Source organism: Mycosarcoma maydis, chromosome 1 (genome assembly GCF_000328475.2).
Source record: "Mycosarcoma maydis chromosome 1, whole genome shotgun sequence".
NCBI lineage: Eukaryota > Fungi > Basidiomycota > Ustilaginomycetes > Ustilaginales > Mycosarcoma > Mycosarcoma maydis.
Window position 1 is genome coordinate 2,452,137 of NC_026478.1, and position 24,365 is coordinate 2,476,501.

General features: G+C 51.5%; 7 protein-coding genes across 7 annotated transcripts; 1 reads left to right on the top strand and 6 right to left on the bottom strand.

Annotated features, from left to right (window-relative positions):
• Positions 1–83: 83 nt before the first annotated feature.
• On the bottom strand, positions 84–3,338 carry UMAG_11634 (uncharacterized protein; the record flags this gene model as incomplete). The annotated part of the gene is made up of 1 exon (XM_011388505.1): positions 84–3,338. The coding sequence occupies one exon, from the start codon at positions 3,336–3,338 to the stop codon at positions 84–86; it is 3,255 nt and encodes a 1,084-aa protein (XP_011386807.1).
• A 4,003-nt stretch (positions 3,339–7,341) lies between these two features.
• Positions 7,342–7,701, bottom strand: UMAG_00821 (uncharacterized protein; the record flags this gene model as incomplete). Its single annotated transcript, XM_011388282.1, has 1 exon — positions 7,342–7,701. One exon carries the CDS (start codon positions 7,699–7,701, stop codon positions 7,342–7,344), a length of 360 nt encoding a protein of 119 aa, XP_011386584.1.
• A 383-nt stretch (positions 7,702–8,084) lies between these two features.
• Positions 8,085–9,317, top strand: UMAG_00822 (uncharacterized protein; the record flags this gene model as incomplete). The annotated part of the gene is made up of 1 exon (XM_011388283.1): positions 8,085–9,317. One exon carries the CDS (start codon positions 8,085–8,087, stop codon positions 9,315–9,317), a length of 1,233 nt encoding a protein of 410 aa, XP_011386585.1.
• Positions 9,318–13,609: 4,292 nt separating this feature from the next.
• Positions 13,610–14,299, bottom strand: UMAG_00823 (uncharacterized protein; the record flags this gene model as incomplete). Its single annotated transcript, XM_011388284.1, has 1 exon — positions 13,610–14,299. One exon carries the CDS (start codon positions 14,297–14,299, stop codon positions 13,610–13,612), a length of 690 nt encoding a protein of 229 aa, XP_011386586.1.
• A 2,045-nt stretch (positions 14,300–16,344) lies between these two features.
• UMAG_00824 (uncharacterized protein) lies at positions 16,345–16,884 on the bottom strand (the record flags this gene model as incomplete). The annotated part of the gene is made up of 1 exon (XM_011388285.1): positions 16,345–16,884. The coding sequence occupies one exon, from the start codon at positions 16,882–16,884 to the stop codon at positions 16,345–16,347; it is 540 nt and encodes a 179-aa protein (XP_011386587.1).
• A 3,607-nt stretch (positions 16,885–20,491) lies between these two features.
• UMAG_00825 (uncharacterized protein) lies at positions 20,492–20,845 on the bottom strand (the record flags this gene model as incomplete). Its single annotated transcript, XM_011388286.1, has 1 exon — positions 20,492–20,845. One exon carries the CDS (start codon positions 20,843–20,845, stop codon positions 20,492–20,494), a length of 354 nt encoding a protein of 117 aa, XP_011386588.1.
• Positions 20,846–23,191: 2,346 nt separating this feature from the next.
• Positions 23,192–23,881, bottom strand: UMAG_11637 (uncharacterized protein; the record flags this gene model as incomplete). Its single annotated transcript, XM_011388506.1, has 1 exon — positions 23,192–23,881. One exon carries the CDS (start codon positions 23,879–23,881, stop codon positions 23,192–23,194), a length of 690 nt encoding a protein of 229 aa, XP_011386808.1.
• Between the last annotated feature and the right edge of the window lie 484 nt (positions 23,882–24,365).

The window sequence follows — 24,365 nt, forward strand, 5'->3', positions numbered from 1 at the left end:
CAATGGTCTTGCAGCAATAACAAGGTTGAAAACAGAGAGAGAGGCTTGTGGAATACGATTGCTTTCGCAAGCTCACTACAGGACTAAAGGATCGAGTTGAGCATCGACGATTCTTCTGCGTTCAAGTGAGGTGCGAGAAGAGACTCGAAAGAGGCACGCCCGACTGTCTGTGCAAGATGCTGCAGGTATTGAGACAGCCAGGTCTTCAAGTCGATCGTGTAGGCAGGGTCAGACTTGAGATCCTCGTCGTCTTCAAGCCCGAAAGCATCGTCGTCCTGCAACGCATCCAAGCCACCTGGTCCCAGCATGTCCGAGAGCAAGCCAAAGTCGTCCTTTCCTCCAGAGTGCGGCTCGTACTCGTCATCCCACTCACCGTCTTCGTCGTCTGTCTCGGGTGTACGCGCTCGGTCTCCTGCATTCAAACCTCCCCGATTACCGCATCTGGAAGCACTACTCCATTCCTTGACAAGTACCTTGACGATCTTGGCAAACATCGGCACACTGGTGTACTGGTGTGGCATCGTCTTTGCGCGTGAACGAGTCCGGATGATACCCGAGTTGTCCGGGAGGATGTCACCTCGGACGTTGATCGTGGTGAGGAAAGGCCGTCGACTATCTAGAACCTTGGCAAGCGCAAGCGCGCTCACTCGTTGTGCCCAGAAACCCTGCAAGGTCTCGACATTGTCGACCCATTTCTTGCAGAGCACCTCAAGCCCGTTGCCGCTCTCTGCAGTCGGATTCTGCACAGAAGGCGCCACCTGCATCGACTCGAGAAGATCCATGACCTCCTTTGCCTGCTCATCGTTGTCGTGTAGAAGATACGCAATAGGAACAATGAGAGACTGTATAAAGCTGGCTGTTTGTGCTGTTGCAAGACGTTGGGCCATAGCGTTGAGCAGTTCTGGCAGCACGTGCGCGATCTGATCGCGTGCCTTTCTCAGAAGCGCCACTACAAGGTCACCTACAGCAAGACCGCCGCTCTCGAAGTTGTCGGTAGGAACGAGCAGCTTGGCAATGATCTGGAGCATAAGATCCACCGATGCTGTCTGCACCTTAGGCTCCTTCCAATCAACGAGCTCCTGAGTGCATTTTTTGACGAGCACGGTTAGACACTCGATACCATTTTGCAGCACATCACGATCCTGGCTGGTGGAAAGTACTTGGAAAAGATTCGGACAGAGCACGTTGACTGCGCCGCGAAGAGCAGCAGAGTTGGCACCGTCGAGCACACTCTTGGCGAGCTCTATCGCAGTTTCCACAACAGCGGAAGGTTGGTCATCTGCAGACGAACTTGGCTGGCCTGACAGACTTGAGCCGATGGCGGCGGACAAAAATGGCAAGCTTTGCTGGACGATGACTTGGGAGACGCCGGTTTGCTTGGATCTGGCGAGCGACTCAAGCAAGTCCGAGACCACCGAGAGAAGAAAAACATCTTGAGCATTTGGTGCCCATACTTGAAGAGCTGCGCGGACAATCTCGCCAATGATGTCGGGCTCTACGTGGGCCGCTGTCGTAACGTCGCCGCTTTCCGTCTCTTTGACAATTACCGCTTGTAACGTCTCGATAATGAGGATGAGCGTGTCGTCGGAAGCCTGCGTAAGAAGAGGTCCAAGTTTTTGCACGATACGTGGTGCGTAAGGATCCACAATGTTTGAGGGCAAGTGTCGGTAGAAGTTCTTGATGGTGCGGACCGCTGAGATCTTGACTGGCAGAGAAGCACTTTCGGAGTCGATCGCGTTGACAGCTGCGTCAAGGAATTGAGTGGCCAGTTCGGAGGGGAGCGAGGTCGCAAATTGGGATGCGAAAACAAAGCAGCGCCCTTGCAGGAAAGGGTGTGTATCATTGCCAACGTTGGGTAAAACAATGTTGGAGAAGATGGACTCGAGGCCAAGTGCGACTTTGCCTTCGGACTGAGTGTCGATAATTTCGCCAATAGCGTCTGCGTTGTTGCCGATGGCCGCCAGTACACCTTCGTGCGCCTTCCACCAATTCTCGTTGCCAGCAGCCTTCTCGGCGCTTGCCTGTGCAACGAGTTGGTGAACCTGGTGTCCGATGGATCGAAGCGATGGAATCGGAAAGTCCTCGATGAGCATACCGAGCAAGTCGGCAGCTGCAATGCGCAGGCTGTAAGCGAGAGTCTCGTCATCTTCATCGGCGATGAAGGCGTTTGCGTCGTTGGCCCAATTGTCCTCGTCGTCGACGGTCATATCAATGAAGACGAGGAGCAGACTGATGAGCTGTTTCAAGGCCTCAGTCTCGCATCCCTGCCCCCCTGTACCACCATGGACAAAAAGATCGCGGGAGCGGTCTCCTCGGGACACTTCATTGATAAAATCGAAGATAGAGCAAGCCAAGGAGGGCAAGTCGCAAGAAACATCTTCTTCCCCCTCTTCTGTTGCGGGTACATCAATACCAGACGTGCTGGATAAATAGAGCTGCTTGAAGACGGGAAGAAGTGAGGCGAGATTGGATATGGACGACTGAATGAAGCTGTACAGGTATGATTTGAACTGAGCACGGAACATGGCAGCGACCTTGAGCGTCTTGAAGATTTCGTTGCGCAACGCCAATGTTGGCCACCCCTGCTGTAAATCCGAAGCAAGCTCTTGAGCTGCATCAGTGGCTAGAAGCGTCTGCATCATGGAAAGCCAACGTGGAAGCATGACCTGCGATGCTTGCTTGACCACATCGGGATACGACTCCTTGACCATAAAGAGGGTCGTGAGGCATTGTCGGAAGACGAGCAGGCACCTAGCGCGCACATAGGCACTGTGTTGCTGCTCTTGTGCTAGGACTTGCTCCAATGCAGGAAGAATCTCTTTGGCTACCTGAATGAGCTGAATCTCATCCATCTCGACACGAACAAACTCGGAGAGGAGGGTCATGGCACCATGCAAGCCATTGGGCTCTTGTTGTTGGAGGAGGTGCTGTATATAGGGGAGCAGATCGGGGTATTCATCGGGATAATCGGGGCCAGCGATGGTAGAAATGGCGTAGGATGTGGCGTTGCGGATCTTGCGAACGGGATCAGCGAGACCCGCCAGCAGAATTTGACGAATCTGCTGCTTGACCGTCACATCGAGGGCGCTTCCGACGAAATTATCAAAGTAGGGCGACCAACGTGCTGTGATGTACTTGCGTAGAGCGAGACCAGCAGACTGTCGAATGTGTATGGGCGTGTTCGAGTCAAGCAGCACCTTGACAAGACCCAAGCCTGCCTGTCCTGTAGGATCGGTCTGAGGAGAGCGTAACGATTCGAGTTGTGACTCTGCCTGAGTCCTGGTAGCCGCATCCGGTGAGAGCGTTGCCTCGAGGCAAGCTGCTAGCTGCTGCTCCATGATGTGTTTTGCGCTCCAGACGGCAGCTGAAAGGCTGTGTTGGGCAGACAATGATTAGAAGCGCAGGCCTCTCGAGACGATGCGATGGAGTAAGGAACTGATTAGAACAGAGATGTTGGCGTTGCTTGGTAAGTGTTGGTCTTTCTTTCGCCAGCCCAGTTCACTCACGACCACACCACAACCCAAAGAAAGGCGCTTTCGTGATTCGACGCGGCATGCCCCAAAATTTCTCAAAAGGAGCTGTGCTTTCTTCCTTTTCTTTGCCACGCCATACGCAGGCCGAAACCCGAGAAGATGTTCTGACCTCCAATTCGTCCACAGTCGACTACCACCCACAATCACACTCACACTTAAACTGCTTCCAAGCTAACGTGGTGGGAAGGCTCGAAGCTTATCGCTGCATCGAAACAGTGCCTTGATATTTAATCGAACAGGGCACCCGATTTTACGTGTTCAATTGTAAAGCACGCTACGACGATTGCTTGCGAACAGCTCACGCAGACCGCAAGCAGACGCTGACTTTGTGCAACCTTCTGTGCGAATCGGACGTCAATGAAATATATCAACGTCGTCAAATTGGTCTGGTTCCAACGAAATGTACGATCGGAAAGAGTGTGGCTCAAGACAGAGTAGATCTCGTACGGTGGGTAACATATGCACAAAGCACTGTAGTTAAGATTCCGAGAATGCGAGCGTGGGGCGCTGTGAAACTTGAACGCACCGTCGAAACGTCATGTTCCTCATCCTTGCCGTCTTGTATATTCCCGAGGCTTGTCAGGGCTAAGATTATCAGCATGGCATTAGTAATCATTGACCTTTTCGCGCACAGCAACATACATGCATTTGGCTCCTCCGCTGAATTTTCCAGGCATGTCGATTGGGTCTATTCCATCTCTTTGCGCGAGATGCCGTCTCTGGAATAAAACGAGGTTCCAGACGAGCTGCGAGAGGAACAAGTCCACCAGGGAGGACAGGATGGCGAGAAGATCTCGACCAACACGGATCGGAGCGGTCGTCGGCGGTAAATTCGAATATGCATTCGGTTTATGACTGTCGTGGTGATTACTAGCCTAGACCCCTGCTCTCCTTTCCGACCCTACACCGCCGCCAGAGCAGGGCGTAGAATCAGCGGTCCCACTTTAACGAGTCCGAGCTGGGAAAGCAAAGCAATTGTGGTAGATTGCACCACCCTCGCTTCCTTGCTGGCCGCTTTGTGGCTTAAGGCGCGGTAGTTGGGACATATCAAAGTGCGTGAGTGGGCGCAGCGACTCCATGGCAGGGATAGCAAATTCACCGTCTTCTCGTGAACCTGACACCCTCCAGGACTTACTTGCGAAACGACAAATACCGAGGGAACTGGAGGCAAACACCGTCCGCGTGATCAAATTTCCGCTTTGAAAGTCGTGAGTGGGTTTGGGCTCGAGACAGCTTCAAGTGTAGTACAAGTTACTTCTGCCCGACACAGCTTCAGATCGAGTTTTGCATGTACAAGGCCGAGTCGCCTCAGGGCGGATCATGCTGCATCAGTTGCTCGTAGCTCCGCACCACTTGTGGCTTCTCCTACGCTCAACGAGAGTGATTGGGCCTCGCTCTTAACAATCTACCTTGCATCGTTCGGGTCTGAACCCTCTCGATGGGCCTAAACTGATGGCTCCGTTGAGGACGAACTTACGGCTTACGCGTACTTCGCTGAGTCCAGCACCAAGATGTGGGAGTTTACCACGGCCATCGGATCTGGCTCTACGGTCTACTGCGCTGAACTGCTTGCCATCCGTAAAGCCCTCGAACACGGTGTCGCCAACGCGGACTCTATGATCTTTTGCAACAACCGCGACGCAGTCATTCGCATCGGTGCTAGGCACAGTGGTGACCCCGACATCTCCAGCATACAAGAGCTGACAGCGTCCCGACGCATCACGGTAGTCTGGATCCCTGGCCATCGTGACAACCTCGGGAACGAACGGGCAAACTTCCTTGCCCAAAGCGCTCCTGATGATGTGATCAAAGCCCCAGCAGACCACCGCGAGGAAGCTGGCGTCCGGCTAGCTATCCACCGGAAGACAGTTCAGGCCTGGAAATAAGACTTGGAAATCATCCCTCCGCGGTTCCGAGCTCAAGGCGATCAATACACTACAATCGGGAGAAACCGCCAAGTTATGTAAACATCTCGAACGGGATCAAGTATCCATTCTGGCCCCAATTAGAACCGGTCATGCGGGTACATATTCTTACCTCAAGGCGCGCAAGGTCCCAGGTAAGACTGACAAGTGTGATCGCTGCGGGTCCCGGGAGGACCGCCTCCATCTTCTTCTCTGCCGCAACCTAACACGCCCCCAAAGAAGACCCGAGGGGCTCTTCCGCCAGGCGGGCCACCTGACCCGCAACCAGCACATCACATTCTTCAAACCGATTGATTCTAAACGAGCTAGAATTCGCTCTAGCGGTGACTACGTACCTGAGAGCGCGCTTTCCTGCGCGTGGAGCAACACTGTCGCCCAGCACGTAACCATCCCGCTATCCACCACTTCCCCATCCAGCTTATCCTGACAAACTTACTTTAGACAACAATACCAGGCAGCACGGCTCATCGGCCGAGACGTTTTTCGGAAGCTCCTGCTCTACTCATGTATTATGACTAGGCCGGGGCGGCTTAAACGTACAGTACATTACCCTTCATATGAATCATCTATTTTTCGCCTGTATCTTCGATTCGTAATTCTTGACTCCCGCATAAGCCTCTTTCGGCTTGGGTCGGTGTATGAAGAAATAAAAATAATAATAATAAAAATTGAAAATTAAACAAATACCTGCTTGACAAATTCCCTTCAACTCTTGCACCGGTCGCTTCATCAATCTCAAAGAGTTGCAAGGATTCATGATTATTTTCTTCCACTTCGTGATACTTACTCGAAGCTAATACCGATTCGAGTAGTATGCTTTGAGCAAGAAGGGCTGCTCAGGGTTGTGAAAGATAAAACAGGCTAGCGAAAGCGGACGAGCTCGTAGAGGAGTTGTGAGAGGTGATAGGAGGGCGTAGTAGTCGAGCCCAAGGATTGTAGTTCGTCCTGCACAAAGTAGCCCTTGAGACAGATACCCCTTGAGAATAGTCAACATACACTACGATTGACTGGTACTTTGCTCGATGGCGAGAGGAAGATCCACAAAGGCTTCCTTCGCAGCTCAGAACCAAGCAGCCCCGCCTCCCCTTCAGGCTACTATTTGGGGATCAAGCGTGCAAAATTTTACACAGTCCAGACGTCAGTGCAACCAATATGGCCGAATCGGTGCTGCGATTCATTGGATGAAATGAAAAAAGTGGTTAGTGTCGCCGGTGGTCATTGAACCGTTCTTACACCATTCGAAATGTCAGCGGGATTGGCCGGCTAGTGTTTAAATATGGTACTTGATGTATTCACGATTGGGCGCTGCTAGCGCCGAGTGCCGAGTGTGTCTCCTTAAATAAACTTTGCACTTTATCGCGTTGTATAGGGTCAAAATGCGTATGTCATGTCAGGTACAGTATGTCACTTCGGCGATCTGCGGTGAAGGCGGAGACTGCTATAATCGCGAATTTGGGTGGGCTAAATATTCACAATTACTGTAGGTTTGTAGTCGTGCGGGATTTTTATTTCTATTGTTATTATTAGTATTATAAAAATTTGAATACTGATACGAGACTGTCGGCTCGGTGTCAATTCGGCCCCATCTTTGGCATTTCCAGTCGATCCGCTACCTTAGCATGAGTTCCCATGGGGCGTTCCCGGTTTTCGCGACGACGGCGCCCCGTAGGCGTTAGACCAAACATCCGAATAAACAAAAGTGAATAAGATCTCGAATTATCAGCTGTCCAGAATCGAGAGTCAAAAGACATGCAGCACGGCTCATCAATCAAAACAAGTCGATAGTCGATTAGCAATCACATTTATTACGCCGAGAACGGTGTCTCAGATGGGCAACAAGAACACATCCGGACCAAACACAAACAAACTTATTGAGATCGAATCTAGAGTCTTGTGCCTAGAACTTGTTTGATGCGTGGGGTGCACCGACGCTCAATGACAAACAAACACATGCCCACGATAGTTTCTGCCGCATCGCCGATATGTCTTTGCATGAAGCTAATGATTGGCTGCTGAAGCTGAAGATCGCAGACCCTGTCTGATCTGCCGTCGGGCAGCCTTCGGGTACTTCGGCTTGCTATTAGGATCAAAAGCCACTGTCCTGTTTGGAAATGGCAGGCGGGGCCTGACCTGCGCCCAGTCTGAGCTTGGCGTTTGCGGGCATAGCGCCCACTTGCAGCGTAAAAACTCGATCGCAAGGATGCTTGCGGTCTAGGCTCGAACAACCTTTTACACATACCCATTGCTGATCGCATCGAGTCTCTTGTACAACTGGTCTACGTATCGAAAGTGTGATCAATGGTCAGCACGCTCAGCATCAAGGGGCTGGCAAGAACCTTGATTGATTGTGTAGCAGACTGCATACGACTGTCAAAGCTCTGCAAGTCCTGTTGCTAGACTGATCCCGCCTTTGCAACGAGACCACTCCTATTTTTGCTCCAAACTGATCCCTTCTCGAGAGGATTCTCATCGAAACAGGAATGTATATAAGAAGCACAACCTTGTTACCGAATCGCTCATCTCCTTCTCATCCATCAGTTTCCATCGTACCTCGTCTCTCTTCTGTTTCAAGACCCCTATTTTAACCCTCCAAACCCGTACCTTGCGGCTTAATACGTTGGGCAAGATGAAGCTGTCCTTCAACCTCCCTTTGCTGCTCTCAGCAGCCTTTATGGCAGCGCCTACCCTGGCTCTGCCCAACTTCGGCGCCATGATGACTCCCGGACCCAACGGTGAGCCTTCGCACTTTGAAAAGCGACTGATTTCGGCCAACCCCCTCAAGATTCAGGGCATGATCAATGACCTGAAGAGCAAGGTGGCCGAGCTGAACAGCAACATCACTTTCCCCGATGCAGGAGACCTGCTCAAGGCCAAGATCACTGATATTACGCCCGATAGCATCTACAAGTCTTTTGGCGTGCGACGAGATCTCGGACTTTTGCCTCCGGGTGAAGACAAGTACCACCCTTGGCAGGCTCCTCCAAGGGGCGCCAAACGTGGACCTTGCCCTGGTCTCAACACGATTGCCAACCACGGCTACATTCCTCGCAACGGTATCGTTAACCCCATCCAGCTGATGGTCGGTACGTTCCAAGCACTCAACCTGAGCCCGGATCTTTCTGCAATCCTTGTCGCTATCTCATTCGTTGGCTTGGGTGACCTGCTCCAGATGAAGCTGTCGATCGGCGACCGATACGGATTGGGCAGCGGACTAAGCCACCACGGTATCCTCGAGGGCGATGCTTCGGTGACTCGTGACGACAACTACTTTGGCAACAGCTGGGACGCCGATCCCAAGCGAGTCGCGCAGTTCATCAGCGAGACCAACACGTACGGAAAGGGAAACGTTGACATTTGGTCGCTCGCCAACTCGCGCTACCGAGCTTGGGATTGGAGCCGCAAGAACAACCCGGTCTTTGACTTTAACCCCTGGCGAATGCTTGTTGCCTATTCCGAGAGTGGATTCGTACACGAGGTGCTTCGTGGATCGTTTGTCAAGTTCGACGAGGCCATGATCAAGAGCTGGTTCCTTCAGGAACGATTCCCCAAGGGCTGGTCCAAGAGGATTGTACCGTTCTCGACACCCGAGATCGTTGCTTGGGCGGGCATTATCGACCTGGCCAAGCCGACGATTCCTGGCTGGAGTGTGGGTAAGGGCGCTTTCATCCCTACTCCCACCACGGACGGTGCTTACCAGGAACTGAAAGCGTTTATTGACCCTAAGACAACGGGTGCAACGCTGGAGGAATTCTTCTGCGATGCCGGTAATGCTGTCCTTGGCTTCTTCCCGACCCAGATCACCAACCTGCTTGGCAACTTTGGCATCAAGGGCGTTGGAGCTACCTTCAAATGCGCTTGAGCGGGTCTTGATCCTCACGATGAGATGCAGCTGGGCCTGCTTGGAGGCATCATTCTAGTTGCTTCCCGCTGTGGCTTCGTTAGCTACTTCTTGTCTAGTTCCCATCATGGACTTCCACTGTGCTGCTGCTCTCAGTTCTCCCCTCATTGCTTCGAACGACCACCCTTTACCTCCGTAACACCATAACAGCTCCTACCTTCCTCGCTCTATCCTTTCTGTTTTTCTTTTTGTTTCATCTTCGGCGGATAGCATTTAGAACCTAACCCTTCTTTCACTATGCTCAATTTCTTTATTAATAATTATTATGCGAGCGGGTGCTGGCAGGCCACATACCGCTCAATGTGTTCCGAACGCGTATCTGCTGATCTTGCGCCGTTTTGTTTTCTCGTTGAAACTATTTTGAACTTGGAGGCACCCTAACTGAGGGAAATGCAGGCCAAGACCGTGACAGGAGACACCGGTGTTGACACCTTACTTTGAAGGCCATGAACCTCCTATTTTTGGTTCAGTGCCAACATGCCACTTGCACAAATTCCACATGTTTCGTTTTTCCATTGCGAGTTCTTCCTTTCGCCGACACTACATGCAAAAGACGAAGTGACACCGAAGAGTCTTTTTACATCTTTTCCTTGTGGTTCATCAGTGTGGATCGAGCATTGTCAAGACGTGTCGCTTTGGGTACCCGCAAACAGGGTTTCAACGTGAGGCGGGGAGCTAACTTCATCGCATCGAAGCATCCGCATCGGTGAATGCTTGCTTCAACCACATTGGATTCTGTCCGTGGCTTCTGCTTGACGCCGCAAAGTTTCAAGGTCTCTTCCAACGGCCTTTCCTCCTCGCGGGTCAGCCTGATTGCTTGTGGGAACATCCATCTGTTGTCTGCGCTTTGATACCTTCGAAGAGCACAAGCTCGCATCTTTCCTTTGTCATTGCCGCGGTATGTCTCTCGAACGCAGGAGGACAAGCAAGGTGCTCAGCACGAAGTTTACCCGGCTTTTGAGCTTGTTCGATCGGCAAATACAACGCACACCACAGCCTTAGCGAGTTCTTCTGCCCTGACGCTAAAAGCAAGGTCTCGTGTGTGCACGGTGCACGCAGCGTGGACTACTGTTCTTCATGTGTTCTCTAATCACGATATTTGTTGCTGTGGTTGGAGGCGTGAACGACGTATCGGCTCGCATCAGGCAGGTTACCGCGAAGGGCATCGGCTTATCAATCTTACGGATCTCTGATGCCCGAAGGCGAGGAGGTGGGCCAGAGCCCTAACCCCCGGATAGTTCGTTACGTGGTCCGCAGGGGAGGCGCAAAGGAACCAAAATACTCAGTTCTATTCTCTCACTAGTATGACCATATGACCTACGATGTCTCTAAACCCTGTTTACCGTCGCTATAAGCAATAATGCCGCGTGCTAACATTCAAGCTTGTGACACCGCGACTGATCGCGCACACAAAAAGATCGACATTTTTTCTTATTAAGTTACATGCCGTCCTGAAGAGGCCCAATACGACGCACTTGTCTGCAGTCGCAGGGCCGTCATGCAGTCTTTTGGGCTAGAAACTTCTTAAGTAAGACAGAAAAATGGCCGTGTATGGGACTTTTCTGGTCTGGACAGAGTGAACCCCGAAGAGGACCCTGCATATGATCTCGGCACCTTGTCAACGCGCGACCTGCACGCGTTTTAATTACGCGATTCAAGATCTCCATCTCTCTCCACCAACTGAATTGCCGCGTAGCAATACCAACTCATGACTTTGCAACTCTAGAGGATTACAGTATTGTATGAAAAAACAATGCCAAGATCATTAACACACCGAATGTTCTTTGGCAGTAAGTCGTGAGTTAATGGGTTAAGTAATCCGACGGCTCTGCTACAATATTAGACTGCGCTTACCTATTCCAATTCCGCGTCAGTGTGAGCGTGTGTGCCATGCGCGCACATTACTTTGTGATCTTTGATACCGAGCGTGAGCGGATTCGTGCCCCTGAAATTACACACATCCGTGTTCTGAGCCTTTGTATGGTATCCGTCGCCTAGGGGGATCGGAAGAGCGACAGTGTTCAACATTCATTTGATTCGAGAATCGCTTTGGAGTCGCCCTTGCTCTGACAATTTTTACCATAGATTGAAATGCAAATGAAGTAGACCCAGAAAGTTCGGGGCTGCCAGGTGGAAAAAGCGTTTGTCTACCGTATGGACCTCTCCCACACAGCTAGAGCTCTCAGCTCAGGCCTGCCACGGTTCCTCACTGACACCTGTGATACATCGCAAAATTTGCTACCTCTACTTCATCATGCTTCACCAAGACGCGCTCTCTCTCTCTCTCGCTCTTTTACACCATTGAACCGTCTACTCAACTACCTCTGGTATCTCCGAAGCTGCACCGAGGTTCCACGCGTCCTAACAGCAACGGCCGTGAGCGGCATCGATGGCACACTTCCGGGGACTTTTCCCTCTTATGCTTGTCAATGCTGATCTCGATATGCGAAGGAAGAAAGCACATCTCGCACACGTGGAGGGGACACCGCCACTTTCCTATCACGAAACCTGCGTTTGCACCGCACAAACACTTCACAGGTACTGTCAGTAACAGGTGGATTTCGTTGGACATCGACCCAAATGCCAACGATCTTCGATCTCTAGCCAAATTCCAGAAGCAACCCAGCTGCAGGCTTCTCATTCTGGAGCGCTAATCGTAGACGGTCGAAAGACACAGCTCACATCCTATAATCTTGCCCAACTGTTCACTAGGATGAATTTCTGTATTCAGTGTGAAGGCCAACAAATTAGAGCTCCACAGATGACGAACCACAGGCCCAGTTTTTCGAGCCAGCATTCGTGATTCGCCTTCAGTGCTTGGGATTATTCGCACACGAATAGTTGCAGACCGAATTCCCAAGCGACTTGCAAAATTATCCCAGCGACACTGCAGCTAGGACCTAGCATAGTGGAGAGACAGATTTGAGTCATTAGGTCATCGATTGCGGGCAGTTTCGCCACCGTGTCATCCTCTTCCCCCCGCTCAAGATGTTCGACTGTAACAAGATGTTAAAAGTTAGGAAAGTGGTTCTGTCAACCAATTGCATCGCCAAGGCCTCGCTGCCAAGCACTTCCTCGCAAAAGCAGGAAGATCTTCCTCGCTCGCTCGAGGCGCTTACACAGACCTGAGAAAGATAGCTCACCCCGTCGTAATCACCCCTCCATCGCTCTCTCGATGATTACGAATTCGCTTGGTGGAAAGCCTTTGTTTCCGGCGACGGTGTAGTCCCTTCGCTATTCTATGCAACGAGCAAACAACGGCCAAGCTGTGCATATGCCTCGTATACCCTCTTTATTGCCAACATGTATTCAGCCTCTCGATCGAGAAGCTTACCAAGAACGTCTCTTACTGCAGTGGCAGTGAAGTCGCTTGGAGCTTGGTGTTCAGTCGCGATGCTACCAGACCGAATAGAGATATCACAGAGCATGAGCGACAAGCGAGGTTTGTGCTACAATATGCTGCTTCGTGAAAAGTGAACGTGGCCGATGCACGCCGTTCAGAAATGTCTAAGCCGGTCCAAGCCCATATCCGTAAGAGCTTGATACATGGTCGGCTTTTACCTGCTAGCCCTCCATGCCTTGATAGTTTAAGTGATTGGGGCAACTTTCGCCGCCACTTGCAATCTTACCCATACAGGAGAAGTTTTCAATTGTGACGAGCACCTGCCTTGGCAAGTGTCAATGCGCGCACCCTGAATACTCCTCTTACAGGAAGATTGACATGTTGCTGAGACAACTGCAGCTGCTTCTGCTAGTCGTAAGGTCTAACGCTATTCAAACGAGTGTTCTTGATGCGCTGCGCTGGTCGAAAGCGCCGGGAGTGTTAACGCTGTGCCACGAGCGTTGTGCGATGCGGGCGACAGTCTGGAGAAACAAGTTATGCTGAACTTCGAACTTGCGTGATTGGGAAAGCCGGTTTGACTTATTTCCGGACTGAGCCTTGGGCTTCCGAGCCGAACCTTGATCTACATTCTCCTCGACCATTCTGTATCTCGAAGTACCTCACTACCCTGATCCCGCCTGGTCCATTTCGATTCAGAGACCGATAGCCAACTCGAGCTCAAATTTGTCCATTCCTAGATCAACCTGCCTCACTCAATCAATCGCATTGGAATTTGTGCACAGAGTCAATTCCGGCATGGATGCATCTCGCTATGACGCCTACTTCCTTAGGTTGATTGGGCTGGCTCTTGTTACCGATATCGACGGCGACAATCAATACCAAGTTTGGCTTGAGAGTGACCAGCCAGCGTTCAAAATTGGAAAGCAAGCTGGCCCTGAGTGATGAGCTTGCTATCGTTGGTGTAGATTTGAGCCGAGTAACTGGGGCCCGGGCTGTATTGGAATATGTCATAGGTGAACTGGTTGGCCAGATCCCAACCTGCCGAGGAGGAGCTGCGGCGTACGATACTTTGGTTGAAACTGTCGCCAAATTGCAGGTTGTAAGAGCCGGAAAAGTAGTGATCGCGCTTGGCGATACCGCGCTCCAAATCAGGCGGTCCAGATCCTGCCCAACTGAACGACGAGATGGTGTAATTGTTGGACCCCTGTTTGGTAGCAATCACATCGTGACCAGTGTGGTTGCGCAGTAAAATGCCGTATTCTGCCATTTGGTGAGCGGTGAACAGGAGACGTCCGAGCTTGGTGCCGTTGCGTGCGAAAGTATCGAACGAGGTGTCGTGGTCTGCCCTGACCGCCAAAACGTCGTTGTAATCTCGAGTTTGTATGCCTCTTGGGCAGTTGTATTGTGGACCGCACGGTGTTGTAGAGACGTCACGCCCGTTGAGGCGCACAAGCTCATCGCCTCCAGGGAACGCGCCTTGGAGTACAATGGTGAAGATGCTCGTCGTACAGTCAATGAGGCACGGCGCCCAGCCTCCAGTCGAACATGCAATGGACGTCAATGAAATGGCGAGCGCGGACAATTGCGCACTAATCCTCATTTTTCTGATAGTCCAAGGTAGTGTCGGACGGATAGAACGACTGCAGATTCAACTAACCAGAAGGCCAGGGTGATCGAAGTTGAACGAAGACGACTCGTTCGCTCGCAAAGGTAAAGGAAGAGAGAGCCAGAGACAAGCAATAGACTGAAGGCGACAACGAGGTCCTGCCAAGTGATGACGCTGATCAACTTGGACAACTAAATGCGCGAGTATTGACCCAGTGGTTGTACAACCAACTTGTATGATCCACTGAGGTTTCTTTGAAGAGAAGAGTCCATGTGACGTCCAGGGGAGGGGGGATGGTCTTGCTCTTCGGACTGACTCGAAGGGGGAGAGAGATGGTGGAAGGGACAACTTGGATCCGATGACACTATGGAGACTGTATAGAAGTTGATAATAATTAGGGGCATGGCGTAAGCACCTTGAACGAACCGCTCAGCGCGTCTTCAGGCTGAGACACACAGTAGTTTCGCGACGCTGGTTTTGTGGTCCAGCTTGACTAGGTTCAATCACGACTAAGTTTCACTAACGCCGCCGTGCCTGTTTACTGTGTGAATAGTTAAGCCTGATTGCATTTTAGCATAAAAATACTTGCCACCATCATCCCCAATCTGACTCCTCGCCGTGGCTGCCTTGCTCGTCAATTTAGCCTGTCGGGCTCGAAATTCCAGCTTTGCAAGAATGTCGGCTTGGGACAAGAAAGTCATACTGACCGTAAAAAATCTTTCCGGTGGGACCACAGTGAAGAACCGCTTTCCGCCCGACGACAACGCAACGCCGTCCCTGACTCAAATACTGGGCCGCCTCCAAAGAGGCGACGTGAGCTACGAATCCATCATCATCCTCGTTACAGGCATCCAAAGCGAACAGGTACCTGTGCTCATCATGGGCGGGGAAGAAGTTGCGAGCAAACGCGAACTAGTCCCTTAACGCACTCGCGTTTGTGCATGTAAGTCGCATTGGTGAATCTCATATCACAACCAGCTTGGTCTTACTCCAGACAACGAACCCTTTGGCCGCTTCGTCTATCGATGTCCCGACGTTGACGATTCAGTTCCACCCAGCCCAATTCGTGATTTCCCGTACTAGGCTCGACAAAGATCATCGTGATAATTTATTCATGTCGTCTCAGCAAAAATGTACAATCGTGAATGGCGTTTCTTGGTGTTAAAGGATCTTGCAATCGCGAGCTTACACTTCGCCCTGTAGCTCAAGCTTAACAGAACTATCCGTGAAGAGCGCTAGCAGCGCGGAAGACAGCAAAGCGTTGGGCACGAAAGCCGTTGTCTTGGTCGGGCAGGCCTTTCAACAGGTCAGGGACAAACGGTCAGAAGCATCTCGTCCAGCTTGTTCTCTTGCTTGTTCACAAATTTGGCCAGATGGCACTTGCGCAGCGCGTCCCACAATTCGTCCTCGACTCAAATATCCTCTGGGTCGAGATTCTCGCGGATCGTAGCAGCGAGGATCAGAGCGTTTTGCGGACCAATCCTCATCTGGGAGCGTAGCTTGCGCACAGGAATGCTTGTAATGTCTTGGCCATCGATAAGAATTGATCTGTTTAGCATCTCGATCATACAGAACAGCGCAAGAAGCGTCGTGCTCTTGTCCGATCCCGATCGCCCCACCAGACCTAGTCGTTGACCGGCGACAAGGTTGAAGCTTAGCTCCTTCACTGCAGGCTCAAGATCGGCTGAATACGAGACGGTCACCGCTTCAAACTGGATATCGCCTCGAATCGCAGACTCGCTTACCGCCTCGCTGTCTTGCTTGCCGTCCTGCTCGGTCGCCGCTGCGGAAATGCCTGACCAGCTGGTGATGAAGCGGCTCGCAAGAGCGCGTCTATAGAACTCAGGCTTGAGCGAGTCGATATCTTGCAATTCGAGGAGCTTGAGGAACCCGTTCCACAAAAGAGGAAAGACCCAGAGGAAGAAGAGGCGGGAGAAGAAGTTGGCGCGCGACTCGTATGTTCAGTTTAGATCGATGCTGCGGATGCCCTTTGCGATTTCGACGGTGAGCATCGTGGCCTGGCAGGTGAAGGCGACTACTTAGATGCAGAAGAAGGAAGAGTGTCGGATGGCTGGGATTGCGTTGAAGGTGCGAATGCGGTATGCGATGAAGAGGAGAGACGAGAAGAGAGAAAGAGGAAGCACTATGTTGCCGCCTCGGGTCTTTCTTCGTTCGGCCACCGAGAGAGGAACGACAAGCAGCGACACGAGGAGAGATAGCACTACGCCGGACATGCCAGTGCGGTCGTCTATCGCATGTCGAAGGGGTCGATTGGAGGGAACCGCCAGATTGGCGACATGCACCAGGTTGAGTAGAGCATTGGCGGCATAGATAAAAGCGCTGAAGAGACTGATAGAGTCGGAGTGGGGTGCGCACGATCGCAAGAGCGAGAGCTGAGGCTGGATCGAAGCAGTGGGAATGTCTGGCTTATTGCGAATATGGAAGAGCCTAGCCGGGAGAATCACGATGGCGATGCTCGAGGGCAAAATAGCAAAGATGGCGTTGGAGAAGGTGACGGTAAAGCCAAAGAAGCGGCAATCGGAGACGGGCGTGAATACGCCGTCGTTGCACGCGGCCATTGTTACCTTCGCGTTCGATAAGGCTCTCAACTGTCACTGGGCGAAGCGATGTGGAGAATAGCCTAGATAGGATGGGGTCTTGGGAGAATAGGGGAGTAAGGGTGGGTCGTGATCCAGCTCAAAGGGCACCAGCTATGAGCATTGGGAGTGAAGGTGTTAAGAAAGGCTCGTTCGTGTTGCATCGAGACAGATGATATTTGCGCAAGGGTCCTTGAGAGAACTGTGGTGGTTTCGTGACAAGAAGGCACTGCATGCTACGCAATCTGTGACCCTTTCCAGCAGAAGATGACGCTTCTGTCGCTGCAACTTCAGCATCCTTACTGAAGCACAGTCGGAGAAAGCTGTCCGAGCATCGTTTACGACGCCGCCCATGTCGAGAGCAGCAGGCACCTTATGCGTCCTTTTGGCAAAGGCAGCCTCGCATGGCTGGAGCTCGGATCATGCACCCGCCATTCGAAATTCAGCACGATAATCTGGTTCCAGTCTCGTCGAAAGTATGGTGAGGCAGATCCAGACGGAGGGAGTCCAAAAGGAAAGTCAAGTTTGAGACGACAAACAGCAAGACAGAGTCTGCTACGAACAACCGGCTCTTGCCCTCAAAACCTAACCGTAGACATGTTTGTGAAGCTACGTTTCATGCGAACTAACTACTTAACCTCAGCCTTTTCTGCTGCGTCTCAAGAGCTAGCTGAGCGCGACTCTGTCAAAAGGACGCGTAACGCCAGAGGTGCGTAACGCTGCTACCACGTCAACGAGCTATGTCAGCCCGTTCCAATCGTGAATCACATGAATCGTGATTCTAGAGTGCGTCATCCGAGCTCAGACGCATTTGTCGGCACAATACTACAGGTTCAGACGCCTCGCCGCGTCACAGGGCCGTGCATAGACAGACATGACGGCTCACAGAAAGGCGCTTCGAACCTGTCTCGACTGCCCACATTGCCTCCACCATCTTCTCGATTGCCACAAACAACTTCCGCCCACGCAACGGCAGATCCAGAGCGCAGGGTGTTGCGACGACAGAATGCGGGGATACGGCTTCGGGCGCCTGAAATTGGAACAACGCCCTTTGCTCGAGCGATTCTGGCCAGCTGTATATAGGCGATTGGGAATCGTACATGCGGGATAAGGAAGTTACGGCATCCAGCTGGACGCCGAGTACGGTAGATCAGGTAGGTGTCCGGTCTTTGGTCGCCACAGAGTCAGGCTGTGAGAGACAACAGGTGACCAGACAAGCTGCCGCCCTCGATCAATACATTACCGACGGCCGAATACAAAAAGAGCCATTCAGTCTGGTCTGGTTGGGTTCTTTGACGGCTATCGGACAACTTTGCAGCGCGTACGACCTTCGCTTGACGAAGTCTAGCCCCTTTGACTTGGATCGACAGGATCAAGGGCTACCCACCCACCTCTAATCGATGGGCTGAAAGGCCTGTTCATCCGTGAGTAAAACGATGCGTTTTTGCGAATCTGGACTACGCACGGCCTTGCCTGCGCGCCAAATATCGACCCAAAATGCAAATCACCGGCTAACGAAAATGCTGTGCCCTGGTCTTGGATGTCACCAGCATGACTCCAGGCTCACGGAAGAGTACCTTCCGACGGATGCAGAGCATCGAGGCGTGTGAAAATATCATGGCAAAATGCATAAAAGCGGCTAGATAAGCCAATTCTATGTAGGAGCAGCATTTACAGTGAGCGTCTGGAAAGGGCAATTTCCGACGAAGGCGTGCAACAAGAAGGAATGCGAGGATGATTGCTTGGAGCACTGAATTATTTAAACATCATTATTATAATCATCGACTCCGCCACTCGTTGATGACCAGGAAAGCAAATTGGACGCTGCAGTTGCAATGCAGTTGACCAGAGATTGTTCACAGCTGCAAATTTGAGTTTTGCGAGCTGACTCTGGAAGGTCAAGCCTGCTCGGCTCTGAACTTGACCTGATAGGTTTGGCCTAGTCTGGCGTGCATTGTTAACCGATTCCAGCCTTGCACCGTGCGCTCTTCCAATGACACCGCTGCTTCCCTGAGCAAGGCCAATCCAAACTTGTACCTCTGCCTGAGACCCAAAGAGCATCAGCCGTGTTGGAGCAAACATTTTTGGCGCTCAGCTTTGCCTGCCGTTGTACGCGCTGGAAGCGGTCCAATAATGTCATGTGACTCACCGCAGCACTAAGAATCACAGCAGCGGTCATGTTGATCAAATTCCATGCATCGAAGCTCGTGATCCCGCAGCGGGTCCGTGTAGCGTGCTCACGCGTTTCTATGTACCCAGTTATGAAAGATTTGGACGTGGAGGTGATTTTCTCAGCTCTTTTCTCGCGCCAAAATACCTGTGAGGTGCAATTTCAAACACATTTGGTTCGGCGTCTTCCGACTTCATTTCCGGGTGCCCTGTCTGCAGAAGCTGTTCCCTCGGCTAGGGTTCTAAGGCTGTCGCATGCAAAATTTGGATTAGCTTCGGAAATCAATCGTCTAATTTTCCTCCGGTGAAGCGAAATCGTGGATTCGGCAGACTGATACCGACGGACCAGTGCCGACCAAGGAGGCTTTAGCTTCCTGCAGCTTTTCAGTACCGTGCATCTGCTGAATTGTATTTGGACCATCCAGCGATATTGTAACCTGTCGTGCCTTGCACTCTTACCGCAGAAAGGAACGAGAAGACAGGTGACACCTACACCATGCTTCTACTCGTGCGGCTAGCAGTCGCCATTGTTCGTTAACCCTACCATCCTTGTCCCAACTTCAACCGGTGAGGAGACTGACGGCGCACACTGCCACGCCATCGTAACAGTGTCCAGAGTCCAGAGTGCGGTCGCTGTCGTCCGACCCGCGGAATCCAAGCTGAACGCGAACCAGGCGTTACGGTGCGTTTACCGCCTGTTTCCCACGACCCAACGCGATAAGACCCACTTATCGCCGATCTCGCTTTCCCTAGCCAACGGCGCCTAACCGCCGATCTCGTTCGAGCCAGGCGATAGTGACTACCAATCGCCAATCTGGCTACCCTTAGCGAACCCTGTGACAACCCAGTCCTTGAACGCGTCAAGGTCTTTGAAGTCAGGTGCGCTCCCAATCAAAGACAAAATTGTACCAGAAGGATAAATGCGTAGTAAATCAGTTCAAAAATTCTCATCAATGGGCTTGCGAGGTGCAATGCTGGCATCCCTTTTTTTTGCGCTAAATTGAGATGAAGTCACAGTCTACGTCTCTGGCCAGCTCGGTCTCCCAGTCACATACAGGTGACAGGTCAGGAATGGGACCCGTGCTGGAGGCTCCGGTACTGCCATATCCATCAGCATTGCTGGACTACTGCTGCTTTCTCCCTCTGTTACAGTGGGCAGCAACACTACAATGCCATCCTCTGGCATGTCATCAATGTCCTGAGTTGTGTCCGTGTCTGGCCGAAGCGGTGCTGGGTCAGGCTCTGCTGATGGAGGGAGAAAGGTGAGCATGTCTCCATCCTCTGACTGTGCAGCTCCGTTAGTGAACTGCTGTGAGTGTCGAGAAGCGGTCTGCTGTCACGTCAGTGCCGGTTGGAATTTCCTGAATTTTAGGCATTGGGCCAGGCGACGCGTCTGGCAGATATCCTAGCCAAGTGCAGTTCAGGGTCCAGCGGCCTCGGTGACGGTGGCTCTGTCTCTGTCTCTGGCTGGACCGCAACGCTGAGCCACAACTGACTGACTCTGTCCGCTCTGGCATTTTCTGATCCCCTGGGGCCGCTTCAGAGCGATGACATTCAACACCACCTGACCGCAGCTACAGGCAACCAGACCCACCGCTGCTGCTGCATCCTGACTGAACTGCTCACCACTGTGTGCCTTGCGGATGTGATTGGTGATGTTGGGTGCTGCATAGCTGAACTGGCAGACTTGGACAGCTAATTTGTGCCATGGTGAGTGAGTTGAGTGACGGAGCTGAAGGAGCACGGCACAGGGAGATTCATACACCGGGGACATGGTGCGAGATCTCTTTATAAACTCACAGGCCAGCTACACGGTTGTAAAAAGAGCTTTCGCTGAAACAATCTTATTGCTGTGGGAGCGCCTTCGGTTATGTGAATCGGGTAGCCTAAATACAAACCTATTTGTGTTTTTCTCTCTTTCTGAAAGAACTTCAACGGAAATTTCGGTATTATGATCGTGAGGCCATATGGTCACCGGATTGCGACTAGTGCATGAGTAAAATCAGAATGCTTTCAAGTCTATACAATCTACTAGATTCAGTATTGATCAAACCCGCAGGGCGCATGCAGGTGAACGAGACACAGAACAAGTTGAGGAAAGGTTATGGTCTGGTGGCGTGCACTTGGGGACAGGTAGCCCTCAATGCAGTTGCACTGAAGAAGCACCAATGGATCTGTCACTGACATTCTGCTGCACCAGCTGTAGTAGCCGCACCGCACCAGGAAACTAGACAACGCCGCAAGCAGATATCCCAGTGGAGGGGCTCCGCTAGACACACTTGCGTTTGCTATCTACGCGAGTTCGGCTAGTTGTGTTCCTTGCATGGACACTCGTTTGTGGACGTTTTGTCTGACGGGGTCTACGTCCATAGGACTTCCACTGAAGGATCGGTGCGATCCGGCAAAAAGGAAGTGAAGTTGGAAAACAAGTGTGATCAGGTGCGACAAAGAATGCAGCTTTCCGGAGTGATTGTGGCCCTTTTAGCTGTGTTGCGGTCAGAACCCCAAATATACTCTAGGCTAAAGGGGTTTACAAGAATGATAATATCAATAAAAATTGCATGGCGCGTGTTTGTGCATGGCCCCCAGCCTTTGTCTGCTTGGACGAATGTCAAACTCCTTTGTGACCGTGGAAGAAGTGAGATTGATTGCATGAATCCTTACAGACACAGTCTCCTCAGACTGAGAATCTGACTTGACCATGCGCTGCACCCTTTCATTGGCTTCTGGTCACTTTGAAGGGGGCTAGCACACCGAGGGAGATTGAAAAGTAGAAAAAAATGGACCGTCAAAGTTTTCCAGAACAGAGTGGACCCTGAAGAGGACAGACCCTGCATAAGATTCAAAAAGCTTTGTTGCACTCCGAAAACCGAACATCACAGCAGACGGTCTACAGTAGATTGCCAGAGAGCGAGTGCAAATCTTGGGATACCTGCTGATTTAAGTGAACTTCTTGTATCATAATTGTTATCCCGACAAGCGATGGATTTGGTGTGAAGACCCGAAACGAACCGAAAGTGTTGTTGCAGGAGGGGCACAGTTTCACTTCTGCACCGTGTCTAACCTAACATTACTTGTCGTGCATGGCGCAGGTTCTGGGGGTTCGCACGCTGGTAAAAATGATACGCTTGGCACAAACTTCAACAGAACGGAACAGGTTACGGCAGGTGTAGTTCATTGCCCAGGCCAAAGGATTACATGGCGAGCTATGCTACTTCTAGAAATTGAGATTCAATGTCCGACACAATACACAATGAGACATGTTAAGTTGTAGATCATAATGTGGTAGTTGCATCACCTCTGAAGTTGCTTGCACGTCTTCGTTGCAGGCCGAAATTCCAAGCGATGAACTGGAAGCAACTTCGCGCACTGTAGACAATTTGGAATCGTCCCAGCGACACTGTGTCGCTAGGATCCTTCATAGTGGAGCGACGGGCTCGACCAGTCGTACAAAATCTGCCAAGCGATCCGAGACATGCTCTGTAGCAAGGGCAATACAGAGTTCATCTTGCTGCTGAACTCGGACAACCATGTGTCAACCGGCAGCTCGCTGTTGCTGGCCATGGATCGAACCAAGCTTGGACATGGGTAGTACCGAGTCCGAGTCAGCATATGCTTGCCCACAAGAGATGTGTTGCTGCCTTCCTGCGTGATCTAGAAACGAAATGTCGCAGTGGCTCCTCTTCGCCTGATACGGAAACTGTTGAATTGGGTGAATACTCGTGTGTCTCACACGCTGGGATTGGTAGGACGCGGTTTATTGTTAAGGAACTGATATCAACATGTAGTGACTGTGAGATGGTGTGGCACTAAAGAAAGATGCAAACCGGCTGAGTCTGGTGCGTCCTACCCTGTGAAAACGACTGAGAAACCTGCGGGTCTGGGACTCGGCCCCCCTCCCCGCGCCTCCCTGTACATCGGAAAGTCAATCTGCCGATACCCAACGCGATAATTGGCCTAGCCCAGCACCCAGGCCTCCAGTATCACAATATCGACCCAATGCGAGCCGATACGGCACAAAGGAATCCAACACGAACAATTACCCTAACCCTAACCCTAACCCAAAAGTGCCGAGTCTTTGTCATAACTCTTGGGCAGAATTGCGGTTTGAAAACTATGTTTAATGCCCGGTGTAGGAATATGTCGGATACCCGGCACAGACATACCCACCGGGAGCAACAATGAAATCGTGCGAGTCACCTTTCTGACAATTGTGGTGTGGCCACTGTGTAAAGGTGAAACCAAATCTGTTTGTCGTTTCCTGAGCGCTTACACTTTTGAAAGGCTTGTTGATGATAGCGTTTCTGCAGTTGCCGTCTGCATAGTCATGTTCCAATTCGTTACTCCCACTGCAGGTAGACGTATCTTCGAACAACAATGTGCTGAATATGGCATCGGAGGATCGTCGAGTTACCCGTGAGCCACCTCTGAGCCCCGAAGTTTTAGGTGTCGAGGGGGGTGAGGTGCAAATATAAACCTTTTCACCGTGGATCCCAAGATCGTCTACCGGATGTGACTTATCAAAAGTGGTATCATGCTCGCCGTGTCCAGTGATCGAGACTGAAGCTGAGACCTTATGTTCAATAAAGAGGTCCAGGATAGCGCGGTCTTTCCCTTGTACGTCTGTTGGCCTAGCTTCTACTGGCACAAAGGTAAGCTGGTCGTTTTCGTCGATATAGTAGTGGTACCGTTCAGGTAGAGCCAGGACCGAGTTTCGGAGCCCAATGATCTGTGGGTCAACGACATCAAGGCGCTTGCCCATTGTAGTGATGATGAGTGCTAATAAGGCTGCTACGATCCTTACCAGCATAGTCCGGAAAATTGTACATGAGACCGCCACGACTTGTAAGGGCTGTCCGACGAAGAATCCTGATCGACTCCTAGGCCTTCAGTTGGAAGTCTAGATCGAGGCGTACCAAACCCATACGAAACGAGTCGATTATGGAGTCTTGACAGATCGTGCGGTGAGGGAAGAGTCTTTATAAAACCCCGACGAAGACTTTATGAGCCTCAATCGGAAGGATGGGCGGCAAAAATTGTGGTGTAGCGTATTGCACGAACAAGTTGACGGGGTGGTGGGGAAGAAGCAAAGCCGTCAGGTCGGCCCGCCCCCTTTTTCTATTCGAAGCTGGTTTGAGCCGTGCGCGGGCCTGGTTGGGGCGCGCATGAGGCCAGAGCCCGTGTGGCTGGAGGGGTTGAGTATTGATTTCACACGCTGAAACTGATTTTCATTTCGGTACTTGTTTACTTCACTTATCGGCACCCAACGCTCAGCGCTCAGTGATGGAAACATC